The sequence below is a fragment of the Periophthalmus magnuspinnatus genome, chromosome 14, assembly GCF_009829125.3.
Source record: "Periophthalmus magnuspinnatus isolate fPerMag1 chromosome 14, fPerMag1.2.pri, whole genome shotgun sequence".
Lineage (NCBI taxonomy): Eukaryota > Metazoa > Chordata > Actinopteri > Gobiiformes > Gobiidae > Periophthalmus > Periophthalmus magnuspinnatus.
The window spans coordinates 31,606,090-31,620,514 of record NC_047139.1 but is presented as its reverse complement, the minus strand read 5'-3'; the positions used below and the strand labels follow the sequence as shown (position 1 = coordinate 31,620,514).

General features: G+C 38.9%; 2 protein-coding genes across 2 annotated transcripts in view; one reads left to right on the top strand and one right to left on the bottom strand.

Moving 5' to 3' along the window:
• Nucleotides 1-160: 160 nt before the first annotated feature.
• zar1l (zygote arrest 1-like) lies at nt 161-1,642 on the bottom strand. The gene is made up of 4 exons (XM_033978655.2): nt 1,076-1,642; nt 779-871; nt 625-699; nt 161-564 (listed from the first exon to the last, which is right to left on the bottom strand). Exons 1-4 carry the CDS (start codon nt 1,595-1,597, stop codon nt 421-423), a joined length of 834 nt encoding a protein of 277 aa, XP_033834546.1. The 5' UTR covers nt 1,598-1,642; the 3' UTR covers nt 161-420.
• Nucleotides 1,643-1,725: 83 nt separating this feature from the next.
• pds5b (PDS5 cohesin associated factor B) overlaps nt 1,726-14,425 on the top strand; it is a 28,440-nt gene continuing 15,740 nt past the window's right edge. Inside the window, exons 1-8 of the mRNA XM_033977963.2 lie at nt 1,726-2,226; nt 8,203-8,329; nt 8,813-9,016; nt 9,253-9,339; nt 10,361-10,458; nt 11,474-11,600; nt 12,443-12,523; nt 13,202-13,342. Coding sequence (XP_033833854.1) covers nt 8,222-8,329; nt 8,813-9,016; nt 9,253-9,339; nt 10,361-10,458; nt 11,474-11,600; nt 12,443-12,523; nt 13,202-13,342 — 846 coding nt within the window. The 5' untranslated portion in view covers nt 1,726-2,226; nt 8,203-8,221. The remainder of the gene's footprint in view (nt 2,227-8,202; nt 8,330-8,812; nt 9,017-9,252; nt 9,340-10,360; nt 10,459-11,473; nt 11,601-12,442; nt 12,524-13,201; nt 13,343-14,425) is intronic.

Sequence of the window (14,425 nt, the reverse complement as noted above, 5' to 3'; positions counted from 1 at the left end):
AATGCTGCTTGTATTCATAGTAGAAACTTCTGCCATTGTTTTGACAGTGATAGTCAGATTCCTCAATCATTACAAATGAAGGAAAACCTCAACATAATGATAAAAAAACAAAAAAAACTCAAACCCTAGTGTGCACTCTTGAAATTCAGCAACAATATTTGGGATGCAGAAGTTATTTTATTTTTTTTTAAATACAAAAATACTTTTAACAAGCTATTTTGGGGGGGAAAAGCTGCACAACAAAGTTGCATCCAATAAAAAACAGGCAGATTCAGATACTCGCTGGTTGGGGAATAGTTGAATAACTTTAGTCCATTAGTAGAGGCAACTTCCATATGCTATGAGTGCTGACAGGAGGGTGCATCCTCTGCCAGATTTAAAGTGCCTTTCAGTGTTCAGGGGTAGGAGTGTTCAATCAGTTCAGACGATGTATTTGAAGCTGTAGGTGGCATCGCAGGAGAGCCTCATGCCTTTACAACGACAGCACAGGTCCTGGCGATGAGGCCTCTTCATGTTGATGTGCCTCTGCTTTCTTTCACATATGCAGGAAGTCTGAGCACAGCCCTACAGATACACAAGGATATAGATCAAAAACAGTGCTGTGCAAGTCTGGTGTGAGTTTACCTTGCAGAGGATCGACTCCACTCTGTAGGGGTTGAACCCCACCTGGCACTTCCGGCAGAGTTGCTTGAAATACACCTAATGATGAAACCAATTAGTTTTTGCCAATTGAGGCAATCTGCTTTAAATTGTTCTGGCCTTCACAAGGGGACCTTACCTTACTGGTTCCAGAGATGCACCACACATAAGCACTCTCCCACCGGACATTGCACTTTTTACAGTGGAAAAAGCCATATTTCTGCTCCAGAAACTGAAAAAAGTATGGTTTTGTAAATAGATCCGGTTGAAATGGTACTCTTGCCAGTGTTCACATGGTGTTGGGGATCAGCAACAAGAAAACCTTAATTGGTCCCAATTCATGGCTTTCCTCTAACGGTCTTAGTTCTTACACATTGAACAAGTCAGAAGACAAGAGGCCATTGTTCCAATAGTCTCCTTGTTAGTACAGACGTACCTGCAAGCTGGGGCCTTTGGAGGCCAAGTGAAGCCTCATGTCCGGCTCGCTGTGGTCCTCGGTCACGCTGCCCTCGAGCTCAGTCGTGTCCAGCTCACGGTCTCCTCCCCCATTGAGCTGTTTGAGGAAGAGCCGGCGGTCAAACATCGGGGAGTAGATGGACATGGGCCGCAAAAAGCGCAGGTGAGGACTCCCGTCAGCAAGTAAAACATCAGGGCTCCTGAATGGCCTGGGGGACAGTGGGCCCTCTGTGTCCTCACAGAACAGGGTCTTGGGACCAAGCGAGCACTGGATGAGTTTGTGCACTTTAGCGTTCACCTGGACGCCACAGTCTTTGGTGTTGGCATTTTTGTGCTGTGGGTGGACGGGGGGACTGGCTTGGGACAGGAGAGCTTTGCAGAGTTCCAGGTAGTTGAGGCCATGAGGAGTAATGAGGCGGCCCTCTCTTTTGCCCCATGCACTGCTAGGGCTCGGGACTCCGCAGAAGCCGAAGGGCGGAAACGTAGATATGAACCCCTCCATCCTCCAGCCATGAAAGCACACTTAGACCACCCTGTGTTTATCAGGGCACCAGGCCACAGGGCTGCAGCTGATTGCGTGATTGAAAACAGGAGGGTCTCAAAACGCGGTGTTAGAACGCCCCCTACAGTACGACAGAGGCGGGGACATTTCAGCAACGACATTTTAAAGAGCTTTATAAAACATACGAACTGTGACCAGACAGTTTACCTCCTGCCTTAAAGGAATATATGGCAAACATATACACACACGCTAAAAACATACAGCCTAAGATTATGAAAATAGACAGCCAACTTACATTATTTCATTCAACAAACAGCCATTAGTCTGTTTTGTCTTTAGAACTGACATAGGCCTAAGATTGATTTGATTCAATCATTTTCCCGACTCTTCTCCCATGTGGCTGACTCTTCTCATCTCGTGTGTGACGGTGATTACAGGCCTGTTGTCCGGACAGAGGGACCCTGTAGGGGTCGCTGTTCCCCCGCAGATAGAGCCTGTAGGGGTCGCTGTTCCCTCACAGATGAACGCTGCTCCTGTGGGGTCTGGAGCCGCTCATATTGGCGCCATTTTGGAGCAGGAGGGGGAAGAGCTGCAGAAGAGACACGACTGATCACAGTTCACCGTTACAGGCAAGACAATGCATTTATAAACCTGTATTTTCTATTGAGCACAGTAAGGCTTGGCACAGAGGCAGGAGAGCAGGTGTAGTGTGGGATGTTTTGTTCATGTTCTCGGGGCTGAGTGGAGGAGCACAGCCCGCCGCCTCTGTCCCGCAGCCGTCAGGGCTCACAGCGCTGCTTCTCCCGGTACAGCGGCTAAAAGATGCTAGCTGTTTTTAAACCTGCATCTCAGGTTTTGACATCTATAAAATATTTGCTATTTATTCATCCACATGTGATTTTGAACGCGCCTCTGACGGGTCAAATCATTTGAGTGTGCTGCTGCTGTGTGTGTCCGCCCTCTGTCACTGATGGCTGCGGCTAGGCTACATGCTAGCGTTAGCTTCAGTTAGCATATATCTAGCACAATGCATTGAGGACTCGCTAGCTTGGAGGCTACCAGCGGCTAATTTGCGTAGCTTCGCTACTGCCAGCCCTATGTTGCCAACAACAGTACAGTAATAATGCTGTATGAAGTGTGGTCCTTCACATGCCGCTAGCTCAGCACGGACACAATTAAAGAAACGTTGACTGCCGATTGTTAATGATTGTTTATAAAATGTTGAGTAAAACTTGAATGTTGCTTTTGCTGGTGTTTGTGGACTCCATTATTCTGAAGTGGAGTCTAATGGACTGAGCCGCAGTGTTTTTTCTTTTGGCGGCGCGGTGCGAGGCTCAATGAATGATCATTTTAATGGATCATCGCTTTATCGATGGATTATTCAAACTACTTTTTATAAATCCTACTGGTTATCAAGATTAGATTGTACCGCTGCGTGTATAAATACATCATACAGCAAAAGATTGTTGATGATTGTTGATGACTGAAGAATAATGTAAAGATTGATGTTATGTAAGAAAAGTGACTTTCAGCCTCTGAGCTGATCTGCTTCGTGTTTGCTTGTAGTAATAGGCAAAGATTTAATACTTTTAGAATTGCTCCGTTATAACCGGTAGGTTAATCCATTTAGTAACTCATTTTAGTAAGTCAAGTACTCCTTTTAGTTTTTGTTAATGTTAAGTCATATGCAGAATCAAGGGGATTCTTGTATAAATGAACACTTTGTTCCTTCTGTGTTTTGTGAACAGTATATTATATGGAATGTTGGTTATCTCTGTGCTTATGTTCTTTTTACTGTAGGTTGTATGGCCTTCATGTACCTGGTTGGCTTTATCTTAAACACTTTTGAATGTTGTAGGTCTATAGGTTGTCGCTTTGGTTTCTGTTTGTGTTTACATGAGGTCAACCCAGCTGCTGCTCTCCTCTGTGTTTACTGGGGCTCTGCTGTCCCTATGTTCAATTAAGGAGGACAGACTGTGTCACTGTGTCAGAGTTCAGTGTTGAGCAAAGCTTATGAGACTGGATGAACATTATTCTTTCAATTTTTCACAAAAGAACAACAGTAGACTTAAAATACTTTATCTCAATATGCTTTTATGTCTGACTATGGCATAAATGAAGATCAAAACTTGTATTTGCTTAACTCCTCATGATTCATCTTGCAAGTTTTGGCAGTGTAACTACACATTTATTCATCTCTTGCATTTAGTATCTAATTCCTGTATATAATTAACCATTGTGTTGCGATCTCAGTAGTGCATTAGAAGGAAACATTTATTAATTTCAGATTTTGATGATTGTGTTTTCAAAAGCTAAGAGTCATTAAGTGAATTATAACTTTTACATACAAGATCTGTTATACATTTTGTGAGGCCACATTACTGCACATATTACATTAGAAAAGAGCAAGGAAACCTACATTTCTGTGTTAGACTTTATAATGATTCTTCTACTCCCTATATGACAGTTGAAACTTGTTGTTCTTGTGTGATCGTTTACTGCTGTCAAGTTGAATTATTCCCAGGTTGATGGTGCTCTACTGAGAAACCCTATGTCCTTAATCCTGATTGGTCAGTTGTTGCTTTTCTTACTATTAGTTTATGTTTTGTTTAGTGATCCAGCAAGAAAACGTGAATAAATGGAATTAATAAAATAAATAAATGGTAAATTATCACATTTATACAGCACTTTTCAAAGTGCTTTAATCCAACGAACCACTTACCTATTCACACACATTCATACAGTAGTGTACACAAACACTGGGGCCAAAGCATAGTAAGTGTCTTGCAAAAGGACACAACACTATGCACCTGTGTGACTGGCATTCAAACCAACCTGTGGGATTGATATTTTATTTTTAAACACATCTTCAGCACACCTATAATAGTGCACAATGTAAATGTGCACTATTTAAGCAACAGAGAGAGAGAGGAACAGGGAAAGGACCTGAGTAGGAGAGATTGTTTGGCAGCAGCTGTGCGATGTAAAACCAGGTCAGATTGGAGCTGTTGTTGGCGTCAGTCCTGGTTCCACTGATGTGTGGCTCCTGTCTGTTGTAAACCAATGAAACTACCACACTGAAAACCGTGAGTGAAAGCATTGCAATGTCTACCAACAAGTGTGTTCATAAATCTACTAACCTAAACTTTTGATAATTGGCAAATCCTCATTAGAAAAAACAACACTGACCGACACTAGAAGCTCTTGCTGATAACATGAAGAAAAAAAAATTATAACTTTTTATGCCCTTTGTTCTGTTCCATGTGTACTTGGGAGTGTTTAGTGTTTAGTGCTATTGGAGCCAGCTCTCAGCCAATTTGAGTCAATAAAGTGTGCTCTATAGAAAAACTGAACTCCGATGTGATGTCCGTCTTCCTTTGTCAACGTAAATTGGTTTAAAATCATGGAATAATTCAGGGTTAAAGTCCAAATGAGGGATGATACTCTCAGAAAATTCAGCACTAAAAAGCAAGCCAATTAAACACAAGCTTTGTGTATTATGATAGTGGCCACATTTTTGCAGTTTACAGGCTTTATTTGTATTAGGAATATCATTATTATTCAAAGTTGGCAACTCGTGGTAGTTTTACACAGAAAAGTAAACTACTCTACCAGTGATTGCCCTCTTTGAAACTTCAGTGAACAATGGAAAATGTACACAAAATTGGACTTACATAGGGTAAACAGAATGTCTATTGGGATGACTCTCTGTAATTGTTGACTTTACTGCTTATAAGACCTACCTCGTCATTGCTGAGCCCAGATGGTGCAGTGAAAATATTAAAATGAGCTTCACTCCAAACAACTTAATCTTGTCCTGAAACATCATCCACAAATGAAAGTGTCTTCTCCTGCATTTAGTGCCGCAACCTTTACTGATGAGATGGCTTTAGGTTTTTGAAAGCAATATATTGAGTACTCACACTCGAAATTATTATTCGTAATGTATTGCTTTCAAAAGAACAGTTCGTCATCATTAAGCTTGAATAAGATATGCACTGCCGCGTCTGATGCTGGTATAGGGACTGGATTTGGTACCGGCTCAGGATATTTAAGGTTAGGCCAATCAATTTTAGAGTTGGACTATTCACTGCTGGCTACTATGGATGGTGAATGTCTCATAATGTTTGCACAGTATACAATGCTGTTATACTTTTTCTTACAGAGATACTTGCTAGTATCGGTAATCTGCAGATCTGGTAGAAAGAATAGATCTTGATATCAGGACTGATATCTATCAAGTGCACTGGTGCATAATGCACATAGGAGGCAGAAAGTTGTTAAAGCAAACGCTAAAGGAGACAGCTATGTCCAAAACAGGAGTCAATATCTTAAAGGGAGTGTGACTTAATGTATCTTTTGAATGCAGTAATTCAATGCATGTGAACAGAAGCAGTCCAAGTCTTTAATTTGAGTATGTTTTATTGATTGTGCTCCTTGTGTTTTTAGCTTGTCTTCATGATCATCTCAGAAGCTTGTTTTGGTTAAACCATGATGAGCTCTTTGTTGTGACTTCCACTTCACACCAAAGAAACCTAACTCAAAGCCGGGCTGAGCTGAGGCTGAACCTACTGTTCAGATGGATGAACCCCCATAAACACTTTAGAAAAAGACTTGCCTCTATACACAACACCTGATCTGAACTAATGAACTATTACTACTACTACTACCATTCAAGAATTAGGGATGCAACAATTCTCAATAGCCAATATAATAAAAATAATCGCTGTACATTTGAAAGCCAGAGCACATTCAGCATCATCTGAGTGCAGTCATCTTTGCTGTGAGGCCATAATGAAACAGGATAAAAACAGGATATTTAAAAGACTGTTTGTAAATGTTCCAAACCTGTGAGGCTTTGAAAAGATCTGTCTGTTTTTATCTGTGCTTTAGTAATAGGTTTCGACATTTTCGGTTAAATTTATTTTCCATTTCTGATATTATTTCCAAAAAAACCAAGATCTGGTAAGAATATTATGGCTCGGTATTGCCAAGAAACTCGCGATACAATGCACACCCCAATATATGCATATCCTGTAAAAAGTCTTTAAAGTTTGCGGAATTCATTTTAACCCCTTACCATTCCGGGTTATTTTGGTGAAATTGCCTTTGTTCTGACCTCTCCAAATTTAAATGATAACCATTATTGAATCCTGAGTAGTATATACACAAGTTTGGGGTCTTTGTAAAGGTAACACCCTATAGTTTTACCCACAGGTGTCAGAATCACTGAAAGTATGTCTGATAAGCATTTATACACTTTGGAACACAGAACGAATAAGACCAACTTTGTGGACCAACTTTGTGGGAATATGTTGATGTTTGACAGAACCAGAACCCTTAAAGCTAAATAAAGTCCAAATCGACATTTCTGACTTCTCTGTAAAAATGGCTTTCCTGTCAGCACTGTGGTGATTGTAGTTGAAAGTACTTTGCATATTTAGAAAGATGAGTGCCGTAGATTGTTTGTGTGGGTGACGAAATATATGTACATTGCTATAAAGTTGTAAAGTAAAGGCGACGGCGCGCCGTCGGAACGTTGAGGGGTTTATTAAACAAAATGCATTGTAATTTCCATTGGCTTAAGCGAGTTATTCACAAAGCAATTGTGTTTTGATACTTAACTTGGTAACTCGCTTTAACTTAGGTTAAATGTTCTCCATTTGTTGGTATGTAGTTTAATGTAGGAAAGTACTGAAAATCAGATACTATCCGAAACCTAGGAACTAAACTGCATACTCATTTGGACAAGTAGTGATACTAAAGTCCCATAGGACAGAAAAAAGTCACAGGACAGAATAGCTTTCCTGAGTAGCTTTAGAATACCCTTGAGCTGTATCGGAACAAGTATAAGACCACATAGACTAGCACATGGACCACTATATAGAACCTACCAGGACAACTGTGTGATTACACAGATATAAGACAACAGGGTAATATAAAAGGAAGTGCTATTATTAAATGTTGAAAATGACATTGTCTAAAGAAGACTTTTTAATTACTGTGGTGTCAGAATTAGTATTGAGTATAGAGTATATTCCTTAGTGTTGAAATAGAGTTTTACATTTTTGCATCGTGACAACATTACTCTGTGATGAACTTCTTGACAATATCAGCAGTGATACAAAGTGCTGCTGAATAATTTTTTTTAAGCAGAGTCATAAAGAAAATGTCACAATTGCTATTTTAACTCTTATAGACACCAAGGCTGAGCAAATGGAGAAAAGCCAAGTCCTGATAATGAGTGTAATGAGCTGCTGCTCTGAATTCACAATTTGCTTATGAATAAATGAAACATTGTGGCGCACATCAGCTCTGCAAACTTTCATTCAGTATCCCCATATTTACTTGAATCTTTGATTTCAGGGAACCATGTCTGTCATGCCGTGTGTGTATGAATATGTTGGGATTGTAATGACAGTGGGTGTGTGTCTAAAATTAGCTTAGTTTAAGAAGGCTCTTGTTTACAAAGTTAAATTGGATGTAAATCACTGTGGTATGTTAACATATTGATAATGTCTCTGCTGTTGTGACTTCGATAAAATAGCAGTGTACTGTAAAATCTATTGAGTGAGAGTAAAGTGTGGTTGTGTGTGTTTCCTCAGGCAGTGAAGAGCTGAGAGGATGGCTCACTCTAAAGCTCGAGCCACAGACGGGAAGGTGACCTACCCTCCGGGGGTCAAGGAGATCTCTGACAAAATCTCCAAAGAAGAGATGGTCCGCCGACTCAAGGTGCGTAAAAATGTAAAGGAGAGAAAAATGCCAACTTTTTGTTTTTTACTGAAGCACACCAAAACCTTTTTAGTGTTTTTAAATGCAGTAATTTGTTGTGTTGGGTTAATTTCCCAGTGAGAGGCAAAAGTGTATTATGTAGTGATGCTGTTTTTAGTACTTTAAAAAAAAGCTTGAAGTCCAATTTGCTACTGGGCGATCTAAAGAAAAAAAAAGTGTACCCTACATAAGGCCTAAAGTCTCTGGGATAGGCATCATATTTATCACCCCCAAAGAAGAAGAAGAAAAAAGGACATTCATTTTGAAAGCTATATTTGTTTTTGATAACATTACTTTTTATGTGATTGATCAATATGAAGAAGCAACAATTGTGGATTATGTTTAATCACTCAGCTCTACCTGAAAGTGAGAAATGGCTGAATGTATAAATTCTCCATGAGTTCCCCTGTTCACCTGTAACTGCACCCCCTGTCTCGTCTGTAGATGGTGGTGAAGACCTTCATGGACATGGACCAGGACTCGGAGGAGGAGAAGGAGCTGTACCTGAACCTGGCTCTGCACTTGGCCTCAGACTTCTTTCTCAAACACCCTGACAAAGACGTGCGTCTGCTGGTGGCCTGCTGTTTGGCAGATATCTTCAGGATCTACGCCCCTGAGGCTCCGTACACCTCTCCTGATAAGCTCAAGGTAAACAACACTGTAATGAAGCTCAGAGGAGGGACCAGCAGATAAGACCTGCTGCAAAAACATTGTTGAATCGTTCCAGATCATTTAAACACTATTTTTGATGTACTATTTTTATGTGTGTCTGTGTTCAATACCCAGTTGTTCAAATGAATATCTAGCTTGAAAATAAGTTTAAGCAAGTATGAATACTGAAAAACATCCCATTAACAGGTCTGTAAATGGTCACTTTTTTCCAGGATATTTTCATGTTCATCACGAGACAGTTGAAGGGACTGGAGGACACAAAGAGTGCCCAGTTCAACAGATACTTCTATCTGCTTGAGGTGATGTCCATTGCAAGCAATATTTTTTTGATTTATTTACCAATTATCTGTGAAGGAATGTCAATGTGTACCAAAAGGCTTGAGTTATACATTATATAATGTACACGGTGAAGAAGATAAGATGATGGTTCCAACCTGACAGAATTAGGATTTCTAAGTATCTAATTTCAAAGTGATTTAATTTTTAAAATTCACTTTAATTGGTAGCTTAAGGATTTCTTGCATGTGAAACAAGCTCTGAAGCCTACTGCAGAAGCTCTATGAGAATCTGAGATTAAATATTTAGTGTTTCATCATATTTCACATTCATTGCCTAACTTAATATTTCCCAATTCGATGAATAAAATATGCTCATGATATGCAGTATTCATTGAAGGGCCTGACCAGTGAGGGCCATTTACTCATAAAATTAAGTTTTAAATTTCTCCCCTGCAACTCTCTCTACTCTTCTACCATTCATGTTAATCTATTTAAGATGGCAAGATTAAGATTACATTTTCTGTGTGAATCTGGACTTCAGTTATTGGTGGTATATGTTGGAGCCTAGGCCCTTGAACTTGCTATACTATGATAAGTCTGCACATTAAAAGCATGAATTTACCTTTATCCATCTTAATTAAAGGTGCATTATGTAACTTTTCTTGTTGGGGTTCTGGCACCTGCTTTTTGTCAAGTAAATCTTATATGCTTTGCCAGTAATGTTCCACAGTAGGGCATTAAAGCAGTCTATCTGGTGTTGATTACATAAAATATACCTTGAAAAACGGGCATCATTAATGTGAGCATGCTTTTTTCTCCACTTATGTGACCTTGCCTGTAACTTGGCATGGTGTCACCTACCATACCATAATGTCATACTGTGGAACATTCAAGGTAAATAAAGTGCATCTCTATTGTGACAAGAAAGTGGCAGACTCTCTACCTGAAAAGTTACTTAGTACACCTTTAAATATAGACCTGTATTACACACATACAGCCTGACAGCATAGTTTTCACTGAATCCTTCTTACTTCCTACACAGAACATCGCCTGGGTGAAGTCCTACAACATCTGTTTTGAGCTGGAGGACAGTAACGAGATCTTCACTCAGCTTTACCGAACACTCTTTCAGGTCATCAAGTGAGTCCACGTTTGAGTCCTACATGTGTCTCCAGTTCACAGCTGTTTCTTAGCCTTCCTCTTGGGCATATGGGTGTTTTACCGCAGTAATAACAAGAGCTGGTGCCTGGAGCTCAGTCCAGTTGTTTGTTTGATTGCCCCTCTCTTCTGTTTTTCCACAACCTTGAGGCCTGGATCCTGACTGCAGTGCAAATTTGGCTTTTTGCCCACAGAGAGCTAGTGAAAAATATTCTTTTTGTATGCAATATAAAGACCATTTAATAACTCTTTGCAACCAGGACAAAAATAAAATGTCACTATTTTGTGTTTGAATAAAAGACAAGATAATTAGAGCCAGGCTTTGTTGCGATTGGCCACCAGCCACAGAACAAATGTAGGTTAGAAGTTTTACCTCCTGCTGTCAAACAAGTGCACCCACGCCACATGTTCATGGACACTGTGGAGGCGGTGGGAACTGCTAGTAAACTACACTGTTTCTGTGCTGTGAAAACAATTATGGTTATACATTTTAAAATGTTTTAACAGCAATGTACTACATGCTGGTGATGCATGACATAGTGGTCATGTGTTGATACAGTTGGCCATATTAGACAACAGTAATTAATCATTATCTCATGATAACATGTGAAAAGTTTTTATTTGTCCCAAAAAAAAAAAAAAAATTCAACTGCTCCATCCAGGAACATACAAGTACTATGCCTATGGTAAACAAGTGTCAAAACAGTTTAATAGGTAAGGATAGTTTTTATTTTATTTTTATGGATAGAAGTGGGTTATTTTTGTTTTTATTTACTCTAAGTTTGTACTGCAACTTCATTGTTTCACCAACATTAATACTCCTTTAGTCTAAATATTTAACCCATTTTATTCACGTTTAGTCCTTTCACATTAACAATCCTCCCCTCCTCTCTTGCACCAAACAGATGTCATTGTGTTGTGTCATATGTTCTGTTAAAATCTACAACGAAGGTGTGATATTCAGTATAGAATCCTGACCTCAGCCTTGTCTCCATAGTAACGGACACAACCAGAAGGTGCACATGCACATGGTGGACCTGATGAGCTCCATCATCTGTGAAGGAGACACTGTGTCACAGGAGCTGCTCGACACTGTGCTTGTCAACCTGGTCCCAGCCCACAAGGTACATATGAGACCAATGTTGTATACAATTTTGGTTTTGCTACAGTAATATAGTACAGGACTATGTGGAAGTAGCACCAATAGCATTTTTACATAACAAGTTACATTTTGATTATTATGCTCTCTTCATTATTCTCATGTCCAAATAAACCAGAGACCAAAGACTCTTCCAAAACCATATCTTCAAAAAAGCCCTAAAACTCATCTCTTCGAAACGTCCTTTGAAATAACTTTATCTCCTGTCTATGTTTGTCTCCTTGTAAAGCATCTCGAAAAGCGCTATACAAGTGCTATCATTATTATTATTGTTGTTGTTGATTGATATATAATGTAGCAGTGAGATAAGCATTTGCCCAGTAGCCAGAGGGTCAGTAGTTCAAATTTTGCATGCTGTTGTTGTACCTTTGGGCAAGCCTACCACATTGCCAACTTCACTCACAAATTATATGCACATGGTTACAACATCATCATGATCTTTTGCCCTTTGCACAATTTCAAACTATGTATTTTTTATTGTATTAATTTATAATGTATATGTAAACTGGTTTCTGGCTGTACAAGTTAAGTGAAAGATGAAACACAACCTGAAGGCTGCACTGGCCACCAGCATTGTTTTGGTAATGGACTGTTTAGGATATTTTTTTTTTTTTGTCTGTAGACTATGGAAATGCCATTTTCTATACTTTCAATTCAGTGAGACCCCTGCATGCGAATGTGGGTATTGCAGTAAGAACAAAAAATGCACCAGTGTACCCAATGAATACATTTAACTGAGCACAAATTTGTTGTTACTTGGAAAACATATTTGATGATTTGCTGAATCAATTTTTCTCCTTTTCCTAGAATCTGAATAAACAAGCCTACGACCTTGCCAAGGCTCTGCTAAAGAGGACAGCCCAGGCGATCGAACCATACATCACAAATGTAAGCTCACGGTTTCTATCCAACACAATATGAGGGGATTTTGAATTGCATAATCTACACTTAAGCAGCTCATTAAGTCACAATTTCACTATCCCATAAGAAACTCTGAGTCTAAGCAAAATCATACTGAATTACAGAAAAGCATATATTCCAATTTTGTAGTGGAGTAATTCCCTTCACTACTGTCAACAAAAGTAAGTGGCTAGTGATATACATGCTAAAATTGTATTTTAATATACAAATGTATTTTACAATGTGGAAACTTACTGTATGCATGCCATTTTTACTATTTTTAGAAGTAGATTCTCTCTGTAAAATAACCTTGCATGACAGAATATGAATGTAGATTCTGTAACCATAGTTGAACATCTGTCTTGCTGGTACTAAAATAGGATAATTACATGAAATTTAGAGGTTCTACAGGCTAGTATAAGTTTATTCAAATATGTTTAATGTGTATGTTATACTGTTTCATGACAAGCAATAACATTTTAAATATTTAACTTGTAAAATTGAATTATATTGTGACCTAAATAATTGTGATGATTTTTTTGGATTAATCAATAATAACTTTATCATCAAGAGATCTGTCCTCTGCTCCGAGTGAACCCGAACTTGTATAATAAGATAAAGCTGAGCTTAACACTGTCTGCTCTGTCTCTCTCATCTCCTCTGCAGTTTTTTAACCAGGTGCTGATGCTGGGGAAGACATCCGTGAGCGATTTGTCTGAACACGTTTTCGACCTCATTTTGGAGTTATACAACATCGACAGTCATCTGCTGCTGTCAGTGCTGCCACAACTTGAGTTTAAACTCAAGGTATTACAAAAAGCTCATTATATGATTCCTGTTGCTGAATCGGATATTTGTGCAGCATTTTGTGAATCATTCTTACCATAAATAAATAGTGCATCCTGAAAGGCATTTAAATATATTTGGGAAAAAGTGTTTTAGGGTAGTAGTAGTTTTCTGATGGATGTTGGAAGTTGTTATCAAAGGTTATCATTTGGCCTGATTTTTTTTGTGTGTAAATTTTCGAAGTTTTTAATTGTAGGAATAATTTACTGCTGCAGATAAGGCCTATATAATAATGTCCCAAAAGCTGAGTCAAAAGTATGAGTATCCCAGTGTTGATTAATTTGTTAAACTTGACATCATGAATCAAACCAGCTAGTAGTGCAATCTAAATAATTTTCTCCTAAAAGGTCCACTTGCATATGGCAAATATTCCAAATTCTTGGAATAGATGGATCACGCTGAGTATGTACTGTTTGAATATACTATGCTTAGTCACCAAACCCTATTATGCACAAGTGTAGCATTAAACTCCACTGCCTGCCTCCACATTAGTCATAATAAACAACTTAATGACTGTTTGTTTTGCCTCATCTTATTGCACTTTACAAGACAAATGGCACTATTAAAATGTAACCTTATTATCTGTGGTGGCAGCAGAAATGACACAGGCTCTACTTTCCTTCTCACATTATCTGATTTTTTTTCACCACTTCAGATCAAAACACTCTAAGCATTTTTGTCAATAAAAACAGATAGACTACCACTGGAGGTGGGTTGATTCATATGAGAAAGATGGAGCAGTCAGCATAATGTTGCCTCTGCAGTATCTCTGATGGATAATACTCATTAACTGTTAGTCCAGTCTCATCAAAAATAATAGCTATGATAAAATCTCCCCTAGTGCTCCATGGCTCTGTTTTTCCTCTGGGCCATTTTTTACATTTTTTTTATTTTTTTTTATCTCAATTTCTCCTCCCCTTCAATGCTCAGGAGAGGACAAGCGAAGTGCAGAAATCTTTTATGCCTTGTTCATTGTATCCACTGCGTTGAACTGATTTTTCTATTAAGCTATTATGCACCAAGTTAAACCAGTGTGAAAGGGTC